The sequence below is a fragment of the Tachyglossus aculeatus genome, chromosome 10 (assembly GCF_015852505.1).
Source record: "Tachyglossus aculeatus isolate mTacAcu1 chromosome 10, mTacAcu1.pri, whole genome shotgun sequence".
In the NCBI taxonomy this organism is placed as follows: Eukaryota; Metazoa; Chordata; class Mammalia; order Monotremata; family Tachyglossidae; genus Tachyglossus; species Tachyglossus aculeatus.
This window is the reverse complement of record NC_052075.1, coordinates 46,300,745-46,313,591: the sequence shown is the minus strand read 5'-3', so window position 1 is coordinate 46,313,591 and position 12,847 is coordinate 46,300,745. Positions and strand designations below refer to the sequence as shown.

General features: G+C 41.9%; 1 protein-coding gene across 2 annotated transcripts in view; it reads right to left on the bottom strand.

Annotated features, from left to right (window-relative positions):
• EXOC4 (exocyst complex component 4) overlaps positions 1-12,847 on the bottom strand; it is a 628,131-nt gene that overhangs the window by 167,814 nt on the left and 447,470 nt on the right. For both annotated transcript variants that reach the window (XM_038752201.1, XM_038752202.1), the window contains one exon: positions 3,576-3,795. In XM_038752201.1, the coding sequence (XP_038608129.1) occupies positions 3,576-3,795 (220 nt within the window). The remainder of the gene's footprint in view (positions 1-3,575; positions 3,796-12,847) is intronic.

The window sequence follows — 12,847 nt, the reverse complement described above, 5'->3', positions numbered from 1 at the left end:
TAATTGCTATCATCCTAAGGTACAGCCCTGAAATTGAAAACCCAAAGGTAAATGGCATTCCCAGTTATCCCACAAGCCAAATATCAAGTGTTTCACAGGCAGGATAAATATCAATCGACAATTACCAGTGAAGGTCAGAAAGACACCAAAATTCAGAGTTAAACACCAGGATTATCATTTACCCTTCTGTCTAATCATGCAGTCTCGAAGGGAATGACTAATACAAAGGATTTAATCACAAAAGAGGATACTTTAACATCAAGGGTCAAATCTGACAGTCTATTTAATATTACCCTTTGGGGCTTTTGGAAAATCTCACCGCTAACCTGACCATTCTGCCTCTGGCCTGGGACTCCCTCCCTCTTCATCAGATCTGACAAACGATCACTCTCCCCACCTTCAAAACCTTATTAAAAGCACATCTCCTCCAAGAGGCCTTCCCTGACTAAGCCCTCATTTCCTCTTCTCTCACTCCCTCTGTGTCACCCCGTGGATTTGCACGTTTAATTCACCCTGCCCTCAATCCCACAGTACTCATGTTCACACCCATAATTTATTTATTTATACCAATACCCGTCTCGCCCTCTCAACTGTAAGCCCCTTATATCTTATATATCTTATATTGTGGATTTATTCTGTACCCTCCCAAATGGTTAGTACGCAGATGCTTAGTACTCAATGCCTAGTACTCAAATGCTCTGTACGCAGTAAGCACTCCTAAATACCACTGGTTGACTGATTGGGGGGTAATTATAACAACGCATATGTTTTGATCTTCGGAGTTGCCTTCACCCTTGACTTCCTGTTCAGTTCACGGTTCCCCCACTCAGTTTCTAGAATCCTAATTCTCTGATTCTGCCATCCGTAGAAGCCAAGTACCACACCGATTAGGAAGAGCACTTTTTCCAAAGAAAGACCCAGGACTAGGTGGCCCAGCATGCTTCAAAAAAATCCAGGAGGGAACAAACTCTACTCGATCAAGGGAGGCCTGCAGCTATTTTCTCTGCACCACTGGGTAAGGGCCAACCACTGGCGAGAAGGCACTGGGGGATTCTGTGGAGTTTCTCTAGAAAAGGGCTGTGAAGCTGCCGCTGGTTCCTGCACAGTGACTAATAATGCCTGTGTCCACTATCCAGCACTTTATTATCAATTCAGTTATACCGTACTCTCCCAAGCACTTAGTACAGTGCTCTGCACCTAATAAATGCTCAATAAGTACCACTGACTGAGTGATTCCGTATTAAGTGCCAGGCGGCTCCCCTTTGACAATGAAGAAAGGCTTCCGGTAAAATTGGTAGCTACTCACTGGCGTTTCCATTCAAAGAACAGACACCCCTCACCTTACAACCTTTACCTTCCTAAATTTTGCGGACAACAGCCTGCACCATGACATTAAAGGCATTCTAAACTCCAAATTCCACATCCGCCCTATATTTCTTTTTGGAACCTTGAGGATAAATATAAAAAAGAAAAAAAAACACTTTTTATTCTTTTTTATGATTAAATAAATTGGAAGTGATGACTTGAAAGGGTCCCAACACTTTCAAAAATCTTGGCCATGCACAACTGCCTGAAAGTGATTTCTTATTTAAGCATTTAAATAAGTATTAAAGTATTTAAGCACTTACTATGTGCCAGGCACTGTACTAAGCGCTGGTGTAGATACAAGCTAATCAGGTTGGACACAGTCCGTGTGTCCTTTATGGGGCTCAGAGTCTTCATTTTACAGATGAAGTAACTGAGGCACAGAGAAGTTACATGTCTTGCTCAAGGTCACACAGACAAGAGATGGAACCAGGATTAGAATATATGACTCCTGGCCTGTGCTCTATCCACTAGGCTACACTGCTTACATCCACAACCTGAGGGAAATACTCCATCAGAGAAAAAGCCGCCTTGCCTAATTCCTTTTTTTCACCTTATTCCTATGGTTCCCCCAATTGGTCTGCCCATAAGAGAACTAAGTGTTGGGGGGTAGGGAGGGGCCAAGTAATACAATCATTTTCTTAGGCTTCAGAAACAAATTTGTGAGGTTAATTGCTTGACTAGCCTTAGACTCAGGGTATGCACACTGACAAATCCCAATATAATTATCCATCCCTGACAGGGTCACCTGGCTGGGCAGGTGAACTGACTTGACAGTTCTTATCCTTCCTCCCATTCTCAAAACAGAGTAATTGGTTTTAATGGATGAGACAAAGTGAGATGCTTGAAAATGGCCTGTGACAATGTTATGAGTAATCTCTTATACATCCTGCCTGGAAATGCCATTTCATCTGGCTGGCTAGGAAGAAAGCTATTAAGTTTAGAGGCTTCTGATTGGGGATTTCAGAAGATCTGTGCTGCGCAGAAATAAAGTACCAGTTTTCAAATACACACCTCCTGCTGGAAGATTATTTTCATCCCCAGAAAACACTTGTTTTCCTTTTCCTTCCTTAAATGTAGTGATTTTGAAAAGGAAGTGGTGGCGGCATTCCAGCAGGCAAAATACCCACAAATTCACGGCCCAGTCAATCAGTGGTATTTAATGAGCATTTGCCGTACGCAGCATTGCTTTAGGCGTTAGGGAATGTACGATACAACAGAGTTGGTAGGCCCGATTCTTGCCCACAGGAACTTTACAGTCTACAGAAATAGTTAACAATCTACAGGCCCACACTTGGACCGCGGTCGTATCCTGGACCCTCCCCATCAACTTCTTCTGAGACCACGGCACCCCTTTTCAGTTCCAATTTTGCCTGCTCTACAGTGCAATAACTGTAAATAAAGGAAGTTGACAAGCGACAAATTCTGACTACTTCACTTGAAGAAGCAGTGTGGCCCAGTGGAAGGAGCATGGGCCTCGGAGTTTGAGGACCTGGGTTCTGATCCCCGCTCTGCCACTTGCCTGCTGGATTACCTTGGGTAAATCACTTTACATTTCTGCACGTCTGACTGCTCATCGGTAAAATGGGATTTGAAAAGGAAGTGGTGGCGGCATTCCAGCGGGCAAAATACCCACAAATTCACGGCCCAGTCAATCAGTGGTATTTAATGAGCATTTGCCGTACGCAGCGTTGCTCTAGGTGTTAGGGAATGTACGATACAACGGAGTTGGTAGGCTCTCCTCCTATGCAGACGGTGAGAACCAGGTGGGACACCATGTCCGAACTACTTAACTCGTATCTCCCAACACTTAGAGCACTGCTTGGTACATAGTAAGAGTTTAACAAACACCATAATTATCACCACCACTTTGAGTGCAGAGCACATTTGATACTTTTTATCCCAAATTACTTTTAGCGGTTTATGTTTGGAGCTAGCTGAAAGCAGGGAGGAGGACTGGAAGGCTTTCTGAGGTTCCTTCAGACATTATTAGAAAGACTTTTCTCCCTCTCCTTTGCCTCTCCTCTCCCCATCCTCTTTTGTCTTTCCAGTGGATTGCATTTTGACACCCAACTGTAAGGGAAGCTTTACCTTAACCCGCGGTTGTTGTTTAGGTCCATTTCCTCTCTTCCTTACTGAGGCTGGAAAACACATTATATGCTTGGAGTTTGTTAATTCAATAAGCAAATCAGACAGAAATGTTCTACTACCTGAAGGAGGGGCCTCTGCACCCCTAGCACCTTCATGGTGTCTGCGTTGGCCAGGATCTTCAAGGGGTCAGATGCTTTGGTGACCCCTTCGATCTCCTTGTTAATCTCGGCCAGAACCTGACTGAGGAAGATGTTCTTGATGTACATGGTGAGGAACTCTCGGAGCGGACACTGTTTGGTGGGGCCGAGTCCTAGGGCGTGTTCGATCTCTTGAATAAACCTAGGAGACAAAAAGGGAAATAGTGTACGTTAAACTGAGATACATAGCACCTGTGAAACTAATCTTTCCCAGGGCCTAAATGTAATGAAAACTTGACCAGGAGACAGAGCAATGGGAAACCAGGGCAGTGACTCAAAACACTGAGGTGGAAATACCAGTCAAAAAGCAACAGAAAAGCAGTGTGGCCTAGTGAGAAGCATCACGGTATAGTGGAAAGAGAGCAGGCCTGGATGTCAGATGGCCTGGATTTTAATCCCAGCTCCGCCACTTGGCTGCCTTGTGACCTTAGGCAAGTCACTTCATTCACTCATTCAATCGTATTTATTGAGTGCTTACTGTGTGCAGAGCACTGTACTAAGCACTCAGAGAAGCAGTGCGGCTCAGTGCAAAGAGCCCGGGCTTGGGAGTCAGAGGTCATGGGTTCTAATCCCGGCTCCGCCACATGTCTGCTGTGTGAACTTGGGCAAGTCACTTAACTTCTCTGAGCCTCAGTTACCTCATCTGTAAAATGGGGATTAAGACTGTGAGCCCCACATGGGACAACCTGATCACCTTCCATCCCCTAGTGCTTAGAACAGTGCTTTGCACATAGTAAGTGCTTCACAAATGCCATCATTATTATTATTAGAAAGTACAATTCGGCAACAGAGACAATCCCTACGCAACAATGGGCTAACTGTCTAGAAGGGAGAAGACAGACAACATAACAAGTAGACAGGCATCAATACCATCAATATAAATAGAATTATAGATATATACACATCATTAATATTACTCTATTTATTTTACTTGTACATATCTATTCTATTTATTTTATTTTGTTAATATGTTTTGTTTTGTTCTCTGTCTCCCCCTTCTAGACTGTGAGCCCACTGTTGGGTAGGGACCATCTCTATATGTTGCTAACTTGTACTTCCCAAGTGCTTAGTACAGTGCTCTGCACATAGTAAGCGCTCAATAAATATGATTGATTGATTAATAAAATAAATAGAATGATAAATATGTACATATATACACAAGTGCCTTAACTTTTCAGGGCCTCAGTTACCTCATCTGTAAAATGGGGATTATGATTGCTAGTCCTCTATGGGTCAGGGAATGTGTCCAACCTGATTATTTTGGATATACCCCAGCGTTTAGTACAGTGTCTGGCACATAGTAAGCATTTCAAATACCATTTAAAAAAACCACCATCCCTTAAAGTATATATTAAACACAAACAGTGTTCAGAGTAGGTGAACAGGATGTTTCTAAAGGGTCAAAAGGATAAACTATAAAAAAAAGCTGTAAGGAAGACAGAGGACTGAGGCAGGGCCGATTCATACGGGACTGCCCAGATTATATAGATTGCTCTCTGTAGCATATAGAAAGTCCTTGGGCAATTTTCTTTGGTAGGCATGAAACCTGAGTTTGGGGAAACAGGGAGAAGTCAGATCCCTTTCAATCCCTTTCAATCTGCCCCAATACACGTGTGTCTTTTGGAAAGTCAAACCCACAAAGAAATCTTCCTCTAGATACGTGGGATTGCCACCTTCTTAAAATCACATTTTAAAAAATTAATTTGCAGCCAAGGGAACTACACTGAGATTTCTTTGAAAAGGGATTTTGTAAGGATCAACTACCAGAATCACTATTACTTGATTTAGACTTTTCAAAAGGACTCCTAGAAAAAGCATTTTTTTGAACAGAGGTTCTTCGGACATTTCCAAAGCTGTGAACATTTATGAGAGTAAAATTTTACTGGTCACTGTGTCCATAAACAGATTGATACAATGCTCTTAATTATCCGGATTCTTTTTTTCTTCCCAGTCCCTCCCACGCTTTTGGTGTCTCCGGAATATGAGGTCTCTTTGTATATTGCTGATGGGGTGCTTCCTGTCAATTTTGGCTGGGTGATTTCTTTCCAACACAAACCAGTAATTCCCTAAAGCTTGCATTATGTTGACTTCTTATCTAAAATGACATAGGCTGATGCCACTGTCTCTAACTTGCAGTAGCCCAGTCAATGTGGGTCCTCAAATCTGCTTTTGTCTTCAGAACTGTAAGGGGCCTGGCTAGGCAGAAGGTATTGGAGAGAGGGAAGAAGAGAGGGAAGAAAAAACACACAATCCACACACAATATCAAAGGCGGCTTCACCACCCTCTGTTCAACCTAGTCAATAAAGTTAAGAAACATGTTAAATGGATAAAAAAAAAATAACCTCATCCAGCACAGGTCAAGAATCCCACTTGCTTATCTTTGAAGTAATTAACTCATTATCCCTAAGCAGGGAGGGCTGACATCCACCTGACAAGTCCTCTAATAATAATAATTCTGGTATTTATTCAGAACTTACTGTGTGCCAGGCACTGGAGTGGATACAAGAAAATCGGGTTAGACGCAGTCCCTGTCCCACATGGGGTTCACTGTCTTAGTCCCCATTTTACAGATGAGGGAAATTGAGGTACAGAGAAGTACCCAACATCACAAAGCAGGCAAATGGCACAGCAGGAATTAGAACCTATGACCTTTTGACTCCCAGAACCATTCTCTATCCTCAATGCCAGTGGTTGGAGGGAGTGGAGGGATACAAGGCTGAAATCTGATCTGACCTCCTCCCACCCCCCAACCTCTCCCAGCTGGACTTCCAAGTTTCTTGTGATTCTGCAGTCATCTGCTTTTTGCCCTAAGGAAAATAAGCAGAACAAACGGACAAAAGAACTCATCTGAACTGCACTGTAATAATAACAATACTAATAATGATGGCATTTAAGTGCTTACTATGTGCAAAGCACTGTTCTAAGCGCTGGGGAGGTTACAAGGTGATCGGGTTGTCCCATTGGGGGGGGGGGGGGGGCTCACAGTCTTCATCCCCATTTTACCAATGAGGTAACTGAGGCCCAGAGAAGTTAAGTGACTTGCCCAAAGTCACACAGCTGACAACTGGTGTAGCCGGGATTTGAACCCATGACCTCTGACTCCAAAGCCCGTACTCTTTCCACTGAACCACGCTGCTTCTCCCATGCCCTTAGTACAGTGCTCTGCACAACGTTAAATGCTCAACACCACCACTGACTGATGGAACAAAATGAGCCCAATGTCTGGACTCAGCAAGATTTTCATTTTAGCCTTAATTCAACTGGTTGGGCTTTAGAAATATGAGGGTATTTTCGTTTTCCTTGCTAACTGTGGATCTTCTCTATCTACTTCAGAAAATGAGCTCTAGGGGAACACAAAAATGCATGTTATTTACTTATGTGACAGAACCTCAGCAATTGCAATAATCGCTTATCTTGGAAGAGTTTCAGACACAAAAAACACACAAATATGTCCTTTATTGCTGTAGTAGGAGAATGGACCACCTAATTATACACTGATTTTAGTTTAATCCAAAGATATAATAGACTCTTCACTGAGAAGCAAGATGACTTCATGGAAAGCGTATGGGCCTCAGAGTCAGGGACCCGGGGTTCTAATCCTGTTTTTGCCACTTGCCTGATATGTGACCCTGGGCAAATCATTGAACTTTTCTGTGCCTCAGTTTCTTCCTCTGTAAAATGGGAACTAAATACCTGTTCTCCCTTTCCCTCAGACTGTGAACCCCATTTAAGGGCAGTGATTGAGTCTCATTTGACTTAGTGTAGTGCTTGGCACATAGTGGGTGCCTAACTACCACAACTGTATTATTAGATTGTGACTTCCTTGAGGGTAGGGAAAGTTTCTTGTGATTCTGTTACATTCTCTCAAGTGCTTAATACATTGCTCTGCACCCTGGAAGCACTCAAGAAATTCATTGGTTGCTACTATATCCAGGTAAAGACTGAGTATTTTCTTGTTTTTAGCCTCTCCCAGTGTGTGAAGTTGATTTGAACAGGTTCAGAAATGTAAAACCAAGAGGGATTTTTTGGGAAGGGAATAAGAGTAGAAAAAAGAATGGGGAAGAAACCTTTGCTTTTCCAATAAAGATTTTCCTGCACTTCAGGTTATTTCACGTTATGGAAATCACTTGGGAGAATTGATTGGGGAGGGGGTGGGGGGGAATCATTGAAAACTACCATTTCCAAAGGTAATCTTCATCAGTTCAATGGAAGCAAGAAAAGATGGGATTCAAAAAACAGCAAGGCAAAATCTCATTACAAAAGGGAATACTAGTACTTTAAACTTAAAAGGGAACAGAAATGAAATCTGGACTAGACTAAAAGCTGTCTTCTGTATTTATGTGAGGTGCTTTCCCACTTGAAAGATAAACACACACATGCACGAACACACACACATCCTTATCCCTTACTCTATTTATGCACATACAGATATGTAGTGACAGGGTAGATGTATTTAGAAGGAAAGGATATACATAATAAAAAATCTAGCTGTAGACTATAGAATTATTGGGCTTTGAGAGCTTTGAAGACATTCCAAAATCTTTCTGGCTCTAAGTGACACTACAGTAACTCAGACATCAACCAGTACCAGGACGGTAACAAGTGTGATTATATATGCCATTACAATTTGGGGACCAAATCCGGAGTCCATATCCTAAAGGGATTATTTATATGAGGAGTCGGGCTAAAAATTCCCCCCGCTATATTCAATTCCATGAAGTCTCTGAAAAAAACTGTGATATTCAAGATGACTATTCTTGGGTTTGTTCATTGCCAAGCTGTACCCATATAGACATTGGACCCAATAATGTTCACATTTTCTCTCTCCTGAATGGATTTCCCTTCAGTTTCAGGAGTTTCTGCCAGGGACATGCTAAACTCATTCAGATTTCACTCAACCTGTATGGGCTTTTCCTTTACTCATCTCACATCGCCAATTCCATTTTTATTTTAAAGCTCGCCTGTATTAAGGGAGCTCTCGGTGGAAGTTTTTTCGTTCACCTCTGGGCAGCTGCTCAGATTAACTGCTGATTTTCTACCTCTGAACACTTTAGCATAAAGTTCTGGAAGGCCCACCTAACAGCACAACACTCTTACAGGGTGTAAATAGTGAAAAGGGATTAGGAGGGCTGGCAGCGACAACACGCTTTCCTCTGGCTTGCAATATTCAGATTTTTGGAACCGTCTCGACCCCTCCTCCAGTTTGGACCAAACACTTCTTAACGTGAACAGCCATTAGACAATGGAGGAGGATCCCGAGGGAAACAGTAAAGGCGGCCTCATTGCAGAAAGCGGAGAATAGATTAGGCTATACATTAGCAGCAATGATGCACTGAGGAAGCCGCAAAGTGCATCAGGGTCAGAATCGGCGACCCAGGCTGCTTCTTAGCCCCATTACCTAGGAAAGAAAAAAAAAAATGGATCCTTTGGAAAGCCCTTTAAGAACCGTGCCAATCTTCCCAACAGAAAGCATTTTAGATAGCATACACATCTATCCCGGCAAAATATGAAAAAGAAAATTCATAGCACAGTCTGAAAATGCCCAGGTTAAGGAGCAAATGGTCCCATTCCCTTCATGGGATGCAGGAGATACAAAGAGGGAGACATTAATACCTAATTTCCAATCCAAAGCACAACGTATTCCATTGTCCAGAGGGGATTAGCTCATGTTTGGCATTTTCAGACCTGCATTCCTTGAAATTAGCACGACTTTTACATTTTAATTTAGAGGGGTAAAAAACAAAAGAAAAGAAAAACAATGGAAAGAAGAGCATCTTAATGAGCCATAATGTGTGGGGGAAATCTACATAAACAATGTAGGAAATATCTGGAAAGTGCCTATCTTTCAATCCTGGTAATTATTTGAAGATTGGACAAGTGCTCCATAAATCAAGAGTACAAATGGAAGCGGCTTCTGTGTCTACAGAAGAAATGGAACGGGGTCAGAAGCTGAAGTTTTCAGAACACCTGGAAACGGTAACAAGAGGAACTGGTTCTCAGGAAAGGTAAGGGGATCACAGCTGAGCGGGGGCGGCTATGGGCGGAGAATGTGCCTGTTTATAGTTTATTGTACACTCCCGAGCGCTCAGTACAGTGCTCTGTACACATTAAGTGCTCAATAAATACAATTGAATGAATGAAGGATGAACCCCACAGGACGGCTACAAGCCCGCTAGGTCTGGCCTTGGAAAATGTTCCAGAACATCTGGAATTTGAGTTCATGTCACCCAGGGTCAAAATTTGAACTTCTGCAGAGCCCAGTTAGTGGCTACCTCGTGTAGGCCAGGAAGCTCTCAGCTCCATTCATTCAATTGTATTTATTGAGCACTTACTGTGTGCAGAGCACTGTCCTAAGTGCTTGAGAAGTCCAAGTTGGCAACATATAGAGACAGTCCCTACCCAACAGTGGGCTCACAGTCTAGAAGGGGAGACAGAGAACAAAACATATTAACAAAATAAAATAAATAGAATAAACATGTACAAATAAAAATAAAAATACATATATAATAGATCCAGTACTTGAGCAATTAATATCCAAATGATCTACAGCTCTTATACACACTGCTGTATCAGATTTTGAATCCACACGAGTGGGCCTCTAAAATCATCATCATCATCAATCGTATTTACTGAGCGCTTACTGTGTGCAGAGCACTGTACTAAGCGCTTGGGAAGTACAAGTTGGCAACATATAGAGAGAGTCCCTACCCAATAGTGGGCTCACAGTCTAAAATCAGACACGAGCATTGCTCACCCAAAGACATAACAGTACAATCTTTATGGAAGAGAATTTCTTGTCAGGCACAGTACTTTCAAGGTAGTTTTTTTTTTACTCATTTTGTGGCCCCCCCCCAAAATAAATTTAAGACACACACTGCACAGGAAAATAATCCTCGCAAGACAGAAAGAAACCTCAGGGGACCTGATTGGAGATGTATTCAATTGGCCTGGATTATCTGACTTGAAAAGGACAATTTAGACATGATTTAAAGGGGGATTTGGAAACAGCAGCAGCAGCTATATTTAAGACCATAAATCAGAGGAACATGAAAACTGAACAAAAATCCATAAATCCATAATGCACTAAGGGCCATATTCTCCTCTCAGTTCATGAGAGTAAGTTTTATGCGCATCAAGAAGAGAATCTTTCCTAACATTGCAAAATTATATGTAGTCAATGTAGTATTGCCTATTTCTCCTGGAGGTAACTGGGAAGAGCCACTTATGAAGGTGTGGAGTAAAATCCTTTTCCAGCACTGGATTATAATCAGATCCACCGGGGATGCCCCAATAAAAGAACGACACCCCCAGAAAGCAAAAAAGAATTCAACCAGTCATATTTATAGTCAGGGGAAATACAGGCCTAGCATAAGCAGAGGAGGTGAAAGAAGGAAATGTTAATCAGAGGGGGGAAAAAAAAGAAGGACACCAAACATGAAATTCAAAACCTGCAGGCTGATAGACAAATTTGACTTTATCTTTCCAAGAATGCACTGCAAGTGATTTGTGACTACAATTAGGTGTTCCCTCTAGACAGAAAAGCACTTTAGGCACAATGGAGTACCTTGTAAAAAAAAATAAATGACAGTGATTTGGATTTTTAAAAAAGCTTATCATTTTGGAAATTTAAGTCCTAACATTATCACCAACCATAGCTGTTTTACTTTAAAAAATCATGTTAAAAATAAAAAAGACTCATATTGACACAAAAACTTATCTGAGAAATGAAATATACTACTCTCTAAGATATGGAGTTGCGTTTTATTTCTTCCATCCATTTCCCTGCCAGCTTCTCAAACCTCACAGACAAGAAACAGAACTTGTTGGTTTTTTTCTAGTTTACGAGACAGAGGTAAAATAATCTGCGACTTTTCCTAGGGTACTTCAATGCACCAGAGTCCCTCATTCCCCAAATCCAAACACTCATTCCTGCCTTTCTACATGTCATTTCAGGTTCAATTACTAAGCTGTAATTGTACTAAGCTAAACTTGGAATCCTTTTCCCCAAATCATATCCCAATTCCACCTGGTTGAAAATGGCATTTCAGATTTCCTCAGAATACAGTAAAGAGGTTCAATCTATAAATGGTTTCAAATCTTTCTGTTAATCTGAGTTCTCACAACTATGTGTGGAAATGGAAGGGTGGACAACAAACCAGTTGCAAAGACAATTACTAATCAATGATATTTACTGAGCACTTACTGCGTGCAGAGCACTGTACTAAGTACTTGGAAGAGTACAATATAACAGAGTGGGTAGGTATGTTCTCTGCCCACAAGGAGCTTACAGTTTAGAGCAATATGAACCCATGGCAGGGGGTTGGCTGAATTCTAGCTGGATATTTCTTCCAAACCATAATAATTTTTCAAAGGATTCTTCAAATTGGGTCCAAACTCAACCTCACAAGAATTTCAGCACGGTCTAGTACAGAGAGCTTGGCCTCGGAGTCAGAGGACCTGGGTTCTGTTCCCGGCTCTGCCTATTGTCTGCGGTGTGACCTTGGGCAAATAGCTTAACATCTCTGTGCCTCGGTTCCCTCATTTGTAAAATGGAGATTAAGACTGTGAGTCCTATGTGAGACATGGACTGTATGCAATCTGATTAGCTTATACCTATCTCAGCCCTTAGTAGTAATAATAATTATGGAATTTGTTAAGCGCTTATTATGTGCCAGACATTGTTCTAAGCCCTGGGGTAGATACAAGGTAAGCAGGCTGCCCCATGTGGGGTTCACAGTCTTAAACCCCTTTCTACAGATGAAGTAACTGAGGCACAGAGAAGTTAAGTGGCTTGCCCAAGGTCACACAGCAGATAAGTGACAGAGGCAGAATTAGAAACCACAACCTCTGACTCCCAAGCCTATTCTCTTTCCACTCTGCCATGATGTCGTGCTTGATATTTGAAAAATATCAAAATATTTATTTTGATGGTATTGACACCTGTCTACTTGTTTTGTTTTGCTGTCTGTCTCCCCCTTCTAGACCATGAGCCCATTGTCGGGTGGGAACTGCCTCTATATTTTGCCGAACTGTACTTTCCAAGTGCTTAGTACAGTGCTTCGCACACAGCAAGTGCTCAATAAATATGTCTGAATGAATGAATGGCACACAATAAGCACCTGATAAATACTGCAAAAAAAAAAAAAAAAAGAACGAAAAAACCCCCCAAAACAGAGACTTCTGAGGTAATGGG